Source organism: Trachypithecus francoisi, unplaced genomic scaffold, assembly GCF_009764315.1.
Source record: "Trachypithecus francoisi isolate TF-2019V2 unplaced genomic scaffold, Tfra_2.0 Lachesis_group5, whole genome shotgun sequence".
Taxonomy (NCBI): Eukaryota; Metazoa; Chordata; class Mammalia; order Primates; family Cercopithecidae; genus Trachypithecus; species Trachypithecus francoisi.
In genome coordinates, this window is record NW_022681470.1 from 86,215,693 (window position 1) to 86,225,046 (window position 9,354).

Below are 9,354 nucleotides of genomic sequence, written 5' to 3' on the forward strand. Positions count from 1 at the left end.
CCGTAACCTCCGATTCCCTGGTTCAAGCGATTCTCCTCCCTCAGCCTCCAGAGTAGCTGGGATTACAGGAATGCGCCACCACGCCTGGCTAATTTGTGTATTTTTAGTAGAGACGGGGTTTCACCATGAGCCAGGATGGTCTCGATCTCTTGACTTCGTGATCCGCTCGCCTTGGCCTCCCAAAGTGCTGGGATTAGTGGCGTGAGCCATGGCGCCCGGTCCAGATTAATTTTTTAAAATGCAAAACTTGCACCGTCTTTTTTTTTTTTAACGATGCTTGTTTTCAAAATAATTAAAAAACAAAAACACAAAATTGCTCTTCCCAAAGACTTCTTTCTTTCCTTTAAATTTATTTTTTAAAGAAAAGCTAACGGCTGGGCGCAGTGACTCACGCCTGTAATCCCAGCACTTTGGGAGGCCGAGGCGGGCAGATTATGAGGTCAGGAGTTTGAGACCAGCCTGGCCAACATGGTGAAACCCTCTTCTCTACTAAAAATACAAAAATTAGCCGGGCATGGTGGCGGGCGCCTGTAATCCCGGCTACTCGGGAGGCTGAGGCAGGAGAATCGCTTGTATCTGGGAGGCGGAGGTTGCAGTGAGCTGAGATCGCGCCACTAGCGAGGCTCTGTCTCAAAAAAAAAAAAAAAAAAAAGAAAAGAAAGAAAAGCTAACAAATCCTCTTCTGTCATGTATCATCACTGAATGAATGAGAGGTCCTGCCAGCCAGGAGACAGTGGACTACCAGGGTAGCTTCCCAGAGGTCCAGAAGGGAGGCCGCGTGAGAAGAGGCTCCGGGATGGGTCCACGCAGCGAGATCCCACGCAGGGTGGGTGTATACGAGTGTCCACGTCCGAAGGGCCCGTTCAAGGGCAGGTCCCTGAAGATTGGGTGCACGCAGGGCACGTCCACGCGGGCAGGCCCGTGCACGCAGGCAGTGCCCACGCAGGGCGGGTCCGTGTAGGATGAAAGCAGCGAAGGAGGCCCACGCAGGCCATTTCCCGCCCCGTCCTCAGCCCACGCGGGCGAACTACGGGGTGGGGGGACGGGGGGGGGGGACGCGCAGCTCAGATCCTAGCAGCTTACAAGAACAACCTTTTAAAAAGGGAACCTTTAAGTAAAAATAAAACTTTGTTTCCTTCTTCTACAGGAATTACTGATGTAGGAAGGGACAGTCCCAGTAAGATTTCAGGATACGACTTAGGCCAGTCCGCAGGCAGGACAGTGAAGCGCGCAGCTGCCAGGACTTACGGGGTGACGTGCGCCGCTGCTAGGACCTTGCAGGTGGAGATCACAGTTGCCAAAACCAAGGCGGAGGAGTGCACGGCCGCTAGGATCCGGGGGGAGGATCCTACCGCGGCCCGGACTTACGGATGCAGTACACTGCTGCCAGGATCTTGTCTGTGGAGGGCAGCGCGGCCGGTACCTCAGCCTGCAGCACACCGCTGCCAGGATCTCGTCGGCTGAGGGTTCCGCGGTCCGGACCCCGCCCCGTGCGCGTCCCCGGCGTTGGCGTCGTCTTCCTGGTGCTGGTCTCCGTCCGGTCGCCGGTCGCCTTGGTCTCCTGCCCTCCCCAGACGCTCCCGCACCCTTGGCGACCCCGCCGTCCGCAGCCCTGGCGCTCCCTGCGGGCCCCGCCGAGGCCGCCTGCGCCCTGTGCCAGCGCGCGCCCCGGGAGCCGGTGCGCGCGGACTGCGGCCACCGTTTCTGTCGGGCGTGCGTGGTGCGCTTCTGGGCCGAGGAGGACGGGCCCTTCCCGTGCCCCGAGTGCGCCGACGACTGCTGGCAGCGCGCCGTGGAGCCCGGCCGGCCCCCGCTCAGCCGCCGCCTTCTGGCGCTCGAGGAGGCGGCCGCGGCGCCCGCGCGCGACGGCCCGGCCAGCGAGGCCGCGCTGCAGCTGCTGTGCCGCGCTGACGCCGGCCCGCTCTGCGCCGCCTGCCGCATGGCTGCAGGCCCGGAGCCACCCGAGTGGGAGCCGCGCTGGAGGAAGGCGCTGCGCGGCAAGGTGCGCGCGGCGGGGTTCCGTGCCCCGCCCCGGACGGTGCCCTGCGCCTCTCCGCCCCTGCCCGGGTCCCCCTGAGCCCTGCGCCCTTCCCGTCTCCACTGTCCCTGTCCCCGGATTGTCCCCCTCCCCTCACCGCCACGGGTCCCCGCTCCAGAGTGTGCTGGGCCCCTCCTTCCTGCGGCTTGCCTCCCCACGTTTCCTGCGTCTCTTCCGAGTCTGGTCCGCGTCCCCATCTTGGTGTCCCCTGCTGGGCGGTGCCTTATCTCCCCACCCCCTACCTTCTACGAAGTCCTTCCCCCACCAGCGTCCATTTTTGTGGTCCCCACCACTAGCTGTGCCCTGCCTAACCCTCATAGACCCCCTCCAGTTCCCACAGATTGACTCCCCCACTCACTGTTCCCTTGGGGAAGATATCACACCTCTCGGCCCTCTGTATTCCACTATGTCCACAGGCCTGGCCCGCCTTCTCGTCTGCTCTCCGGGCCACCTAGCCCTCACTTGCACCCCCTGTCCCCTCTCCCGTCTTTCAGAGACCCGCTCTGGGAGTCTGGCAGCGGCGGGTCCGGGAGTCTGGAGCCTTTCCCATGGCGGGTTGGTTGGGGGATACAGAGTAGAAGAGAACAGCCAGCCTGGGGTCCCGCTCTTGAATACAGGGGAGGGGAAGCCAGCCAGACTGTGCCCCTGGGCGCTCCTCCTGCATTGAAGGCTCTTGCCACCAGGTAGAGTGACCCCCATCCGGCTCAGGCAGGGCAGGGTGTAGGGCAGGCTGTGCAGACCTGTGGTACAGACTGAAGTCACACTGAATAGGGCCACTTACAGACACAGAACTCCTAAACCCACCTAGACAGTCCCCTTAGCCCCAGCACCCAGATCCTTCTGAATAGGTGTGAAGCCCAAGAAACCTTTTGGCTGCCTGTGCGTTCCTGCCGTAGACAACAGGGCTTCGAGGTTATCTCTGGAATGGTCAGACTGTGTGCATTCAGCTGGGGTGATGTCCTTCAGAACTGGGCTGGGTTGGGGGAGACCTGCCCACCCCTGGTGACCTTTCTCTCTTTCCAGGAGAACAAGGGGTCTGTGGAAATCATGAGAAAAGACTTGAATGACGCCCGGGACCTGCATGGCCAGGCGGAGTCAGCAGCTGCAGTGTGGAAGGCAAGTGGGGGGCCTGAGGCAGCCTGGAATGAAGGGACCATGGACTCAGGGCTCTAGACAAAGGGACCACCAGGCCAAGCAGGCCAGGCCTCTGAACTGCTCAGCTGGTTGGTTGGAGGAGGGGCCTCTGGACTTCAGTGAGCTTCAGGGTATTTTTCTAGGATGTGTTTGTATTTTTCAAATAGAATCTAGCCAAAGTCAGTGGAAGCCTCTTTTTCGCTTCACATTTTACCTGTAGGGGATGGCGGCATCAGACTTACTCTTTTTTTTTTTTTTTTTCTCAAGAGACAAGAGTCTCATTTGGCTGAAGTGCAATGGCCTGCTTGTAGCTCATTGCAGCTCGAACTGGCCTCAGGTGATCCTGCAACCTCAGCCTCTGGGACTATAGGCATGTGCTACCACACCTGGCTAATTTTAGAATGCTTTTCTAGAGCTGGGGGTCTTGCTGTGTTGCCCAGGCTGGTCTTGAACTCCTGGCCTTAAGCGATTCTCCCACCTTGGCCTCCCAAAGTGCTAATTTTTTTTTTCTTTTAAAACACATCTGTAACTTTCTGTGGTCCTCTTGTTCTGATCTGAGAGTTGCTCATTTTTTTTTAAAGGCTAGAAGTCCAGGATCAAGGAACTGGCACATTCTGTGTCCGTTGAGAACGCTTCCTGGTTCATAGATGGTGCCTTCTCACTGTGTCCTCACATGGAAGAAGTAAGGGTGTCTCTGGGGTCCTTGAAGGACACTGATTCCATTCTTGAGAGTTCCACCCTTACAAGCTCATTACCTCTCAAAGGTCCTGCCTCCTAACACCATCACCTTAGGGACGAGGATTTCAGCATGGGGATTTGGGGAGGACACAGACATTGAGACCACAGCAGTGTTACTTTCCTTGGGTGCCTTCCACAGCGTTACATCCCAAAGGGACATCTCACTAGATTCTTTGAGGTTACTCACCAGTAAAGCTCTTCAGTCGTTTAAACTCTCTTTGGTGACTTTTTCCTCATGTGTAGTAAAAATCTGTGTGCCATTTTCTCTGGGTTTCATAAATTCCTACCTCCTTTTAACCTGAAAGACGGAGTGATTTTCACAGGTGCAGCAGCTCTTGGGTAATTGGCTGCACCTCGAGGCTGAGGCCCGCATTTTTACCCCAGCTTGAGGCTGAGGTAGACTCTCTGTGTTCCCGGTGGTGCTGAGCCCTTGCCTACTCTCCACAGGCCTGAGGTGCAGGCCTCACTCAGACAGTGACAGGTGACACACAGGGTCCCTGATGCCAGTCGGACCCCTGGCACTCCACACTGCCCTTAGGGGCTCCTCTGAACTTCTCCTTGCCTTTTGAGCGGTCGACACTGCTCAGTGCAAGTTAGGCTGGAAGGCTTTGGGGACCACCAAGTTTTCAAAACCCTGTGTTACTCCCAAGGAACTTGTTTTGCCCACAGATTTTAGCAGGTTGGAGTTTTCAATCTGTCCTGTTTTGGGGGTTGGTGGCTTAGATGCTGGGATGAGAGAAACCACCTAAATTCAAAAGAAGGAGTTTGCAGTGTGCCGCATCAGCCAACCAGCAGACACCCAGCTGTCATTTGCATTCTCTGTCAGCAACAAAAGCCTTGGCTTGTCATGACTATGGCTGTCACCTGCCCTGTGTGGCCCAGGGCCAGGTGGAAGCCATCCATGACTCTGAGTAAAATCACAGTAGCATCCTGCTCTGCTCTCCTGTTTCCAAGGTTAGGGGTTGGCTGAAAACCAGCTGAACAGTGGCAAGTGTGAACGCTATTTGTTGAAGGCTGATGGGATGGTTTTAAGCTGTTGGAGTTCTGGTGTGGGCACAGCAGGGACATTTCTGGCAAGATGGGTGTGTGTCCTGCCCTGACAGTAACGTGCCTGACAGGCTCTAGACCTAGCAGGGCCACTCAAGGATTTGCTGTCCCCTCGGCCATGGGAGACGGGAGAGGAACAGTCTTCATGTGCAGCTGACCACTGCAGTGTCGGGGAGAAAGAACTCTACTTCTCCCCTTTTAGGGCCCCAGGCTGGGCCAGAGAATTAAACTGACATAAGCTAAACTAACAGGGCCAGGTGCAGTGGTTCATGCCTGTAATCCCAGCAACTTGGGAGGCTGAGGTAGGAGGATTGCTTGAGGGTAGGAGTTCGAGACCAGCCTGGGTAACATAGTGAGACCCCCCATCTGTACAAAAATTGAGAAATTAGCCAGGTGTGGTGGTGCATCTGTGGTCCCAGCTACTTGGGAGGCTGAGGTGGGAGGATACTTAAGCCCAAGAGGTTGAGGCTGCAGTAAGCTGTGATGGCACCACTGCACTCCAGCCTGGGTGACAGAGTGAGATTCTATCTCAAAATAAAGGAAGATAGATTAGTGGGAGAAAAAACATACTTTTATTTATTTTTTTTTGAGATGGAGTCTTGCTCTCGTTGCCCAGGCTGGAGTACTGTGGTGCCATCTTGCCTCACTGCATCCTCTACCTCCTTGGTTCAAGTGGTTCTCCTGCCTCAGCCTCCTGAGTAACTGTAACTACAGGCGTGTGCCACCACGCCTGGCTAATCTTGTATTTTTAGTGGAGATGGGGTTTCACCATGTTGGCCAGGCTGGTCTTGAACTCCTGACCTCAAGTGATCCACCCAGCTCGGCCTCCCAAAGTGCTGGGATTAGAAGCGTGAACCACTGCACTCGGCCTAATAGTCGATGTGCCTGAGCAGCATGTTTTAGAGTGGCATGTTCTTAACTCCTTCAAGAAGGAACAGATTCCCCTTCTCCTGGGGGGCGGTGGGCGAGGACACAGGTCTTTTCCTGCCACCTGTCTGCAGGGACACGTCATGGACCGTAGGAAGAAGGCACTGACTGACTACAAGAAGCTGCGGGCCTTCTTTGTGGAGGAGGAGGAGCACTTCCTGCAGGAGGCTGAGAAGGAGGAGGGGCTCCCTGAGGACGAGCTGACTGACCCCACTGAGCGGTTCAGGTCACTACTGCAGGCGGTGTCGGAGCTGGAGAAGAAGCACCGGAACCTGGGCCTCAGCATGCTGCTGCAGGTGTGGGATCCCGGCTGGGTCTGTCCACCATCAGGCCAGGGTGGACGTAGGCAGCAGCGAGCCACTGGGGGGCCATTGCCCGAGGTCAAGGCTTAAAAGCCCAGCCTGACTCCCACTGCCGTGGCCTTGCAGGGCTGAATTTTGGGAATGGGTGGGTGGTCAAAGAAGGTGATAGGAAGGGGTTTTAAATTGAGAAGGGTCCGAGGTGTCCCTCACCTTCACAAGGGAGGACACTTGGTATCCCAAGTGTCTGAGCATGGAAGGCTTCTGCCTCGCCTTAGGGTCCTGAGGGCAGAAGCAGCCAAGAAACCCAGCCTCAGGGCTTTTCTTCTGCCTCTACCCAGGGCCTGGCCCGAACCCCAGAGCCTGCAGCAACCCAGGTGGCCCTGAATGGTTCAATTGCCTGTGCTAGCCATAGGTGACAAGGCTTTGGCCTTGGGGAGACAGAAGTCTGGGCTAGGCTCTGGGTTGGTTGTGCTCAGGACAGTACCTCATGCGCTGTCTCATGTGCACTCTCTCTTGCTCTCTCTCACTCTCTCCTTTTGTCTTTGTCTCTGCCTCTGTGTGTCTCTTTCTCTGTCGTTTTGTCTCTCTGTCTTTCCCTCTACCCTCCCATGCAGTGATGGCGCCAACCGGCGGCAGTCCCAGAGCTGGAGGCAGGAGGGGATGGATCCTCATCTCCCTGGGAAGTGTTGGCGTGTGGCTGTCAGGGAAGCATGGAAGGCGCCCGGCCTTGGGTCCGTCTATATAGTTGTGTGTTTCAACAATGTCCCTTTATCCTTCACCCTGAGGCGTGAGTGTTTTGGGGGCTGCAGACACCTCCCGGTAGAGGCTGGACCTGAGGACCCTTCCAACCTGTGCCCGACCCTTCCTGAAGTTCTGGCCACAGCCCATCTTCCATGAGTCCCGGCAGCTCTGGGCCATGCACTTCCTCAGTCACCCATCTGCCCCTCACCTTGTCGTCCAGGGACCCAGACCCTGCACCTTCCATGCGGGCCCACAGATCCTTGGCAGGTACCTGAGGTGCACCATTGAGTGTCGAATTTGGGGTTAGCATCTAGAAAGAAGAACGCACGTGAGACTCTGTGAAGGCTGGAACTCAGGTCTTCAGGGAAGAGAAAGGAAGACTGGATTGCACCTTGATGCCTCCTGAGGAGGCGGCCCTCCTCTTGAGGTGGGCGTGCGCCCCGCCCAGCCTTATCTGTGGTCTGTCCACCTCCCCCTTCCTGGCCCCCACCCTGCCTCTGTGTCTCCCAGAAGCCCTCCCTGGGCTCCACCTGCCTCTGCAGAAGGAACTCTCTCTGTTTTCCTGGGTGAGGGGCTGGCAGGTGGCTAACCCCATTTAGCATCTCCAGGCCCTGCCATGGTGTCTCATCTTGCTGTTCTCTCTGGCTCTTTTTCTCGTCCCATTTCCTTTAGTAGTTGAATTTTACAAAGCTCGTAGCAGTAGCTCAGTTGCCTGCAGCATCCTTGTGTGTAGATAAATTAGTGTAGTTGACAGAAACTCAGCACTGGGGACAGGATTGCAAAGTCGGGGACATAGATATAGGCAGATGTTGAAATTTGGGTATAGCTGGGCTTGTGAGCAGTGCCTGTTTCCAGATGAAGCCTTTCAGCCTTTCCGAGTCCCCGGCCTTTGGTGCGATGTCTGAGTTTGACCTACCCAGCGTGTGGGCTGGTTCAATGTTGAATAAAGTGAGTTTGTGTCAGCTCGTTTGCTTTGTCTCCGTATGTCCACCTGGCCTCTTCCCCCTGCTCTGGCCACCCTCCAGTGTCAAAGGAAAATTCCTCATGACACTTGCTAAAGCATGGTGAGGAGAACTTTCATTGGGACCATTGAGATGGGTGTGGAGCCCTTTCCTTGGGGCCTCAGGGGAGGTGGGGCTCCACCCCGACACAGTAGGGCAGGGGTTGGAGAAGCTGAGGAGCAGTGTGGGGTCCATGGGTGGGAATGACTGTGAGGAGACATCAGGGCTGAGGGGGGTCTGCCTAAACCCACCTCACAGAGTCCTTGCTGCAGGCAGTCAGGGTGATCAGACATTGGTTGCAAACGGTCTGATAGGAACCCAGTCAGGTACCATTGAGGGTGGTCAGATATTATGGTTGAACCAAATTAGGGTTCTTGCTAAAACTGGATTTCATAAGAAAGGGCACAGAGGGCCCTAGAAGATTCCAGAGCCTGGCCAAGTAGAGAATCTTTGTCAGCACGCCAACATCCCGATCCTGAGACCTCCAGTTTGTCTTTCTCACTGTCTCTACCTGCTGCAGTCTGCTGTCGTCCCCAAGCGTCCCTGCCCCTGCGCTGCGCACCTGTGATGCATGCCTGGCCAGGTCCTGATGGGACAGAGTCTCCCGCAACATCAAAGTGTCTCCACATCACCAGGTCCAACAGTGGCTTCACCATCCTCACCTAATCTAGCTGACCAGCAACATCCCACCCTGTCAATTACAACCTCTTTATAGTTGAAAAAATTATATACTTAGGGACACAGTGTGTGATGTTTTGATATCTATGTACATTGTGGAGTGACAGAATCAAGCAGATTCATGTATCCATCTCATGTTTTTTTTGTGGTGAGAACATTTGAAATCTACACTCAGCAATTTCAAATACAGTCACAGTCATCCCTCTGTGTCCAAGGGGCATTGGTTCCAGGACCACTTCATGGATACCAAAATCTGCAGATGCTCAAGTCCCCTGCAGTTAGCCTTCCCTCTGCACGTATGTGGGACACTCAGATACAGAGGGCTGACTGCGTACAGTACACGGTTATCAGCTGAAGTCACCATGCTGTGCAATAGACCTTGAGTTTATTCTTGTATAACAGGAACTCTGTACCCTTTGACTAGAATTTCCCCAAATCCTCTTGTCTCAGCCCCTGGTAACTACTGTTCTATTTCTATAAATCAACATTTTGATTCCACATATAAGTGAGATGATGCGATATTTGTCCTGGCTTATTTCACTTTAATAATGTCCTCTAGATTCACCCATGTTGCAAATAGCAGGGTTTCCTTTATTATGGCCAAATAGTATTCCATTGTGTGTATACACCACATTTTCTTAATCAATTTTTCCACTGTATCCCTTTATCCACTTTGCTTCTAGACCACGTAGGTTGATTGTATATCTTGGTGGTTGTAAAAGTGCTGTAAGAAACACAGTGTGAGTAT

General features: G+C 54.9%; 1 protein-coding gene across 1 annotated transcript; it reads left to right on the plus strand.

Moving 5' to 3' along the window:
- Window positions 1-796: 796 nt before the first annotated feature.
- On the plus strand, window positions 797-9,103 carry RNF187 (ring finger protein 187). Its single transcript, XM_033195324.1, has 5 exons — window positions 797-957; window positions 1,261-2,002; window positions 3,062-3,154; window positions 5,959-6,180; window positions 6,801-9,103. Exons 1-5 carry the CDS (start codon window positions 797-799, stop codon window positions 6,801-6,803), a joined length of 1,221 nt encoding a protein of 406 aa, XP_033051215.1. The 3' UTR covers window positions 6,804-9,103.
- The last annotated feature ends 251 nt before the right edge of the window (window positions 9,104-9,354 follow it).

Bases quoted from the DNA above. Each gene is read 5' to 3' on its own strand.
- RNF187 (XM_033195324.1), top strand. From the start codon at position 797: ATGGGTCCACGCAGCGAGATCCCACGCAGGGTGGGTGTATACGAGTGT. The intron at 958-1,260 runs GTAGGATGAAAG...GGGGTGACGTGC, and splicing joins CCCACGCAGGGCGGGTCCGT to GCCGCTGCTAGGACCTTGCA. The intron at 2,003-3,061 runs GTGCGCGCGGCG...CTCTCTTTCCAG, and splicing joins GGAAGGCGCTGCGCGGCAAG to GAGAACAAGGGGTCTGTGGA.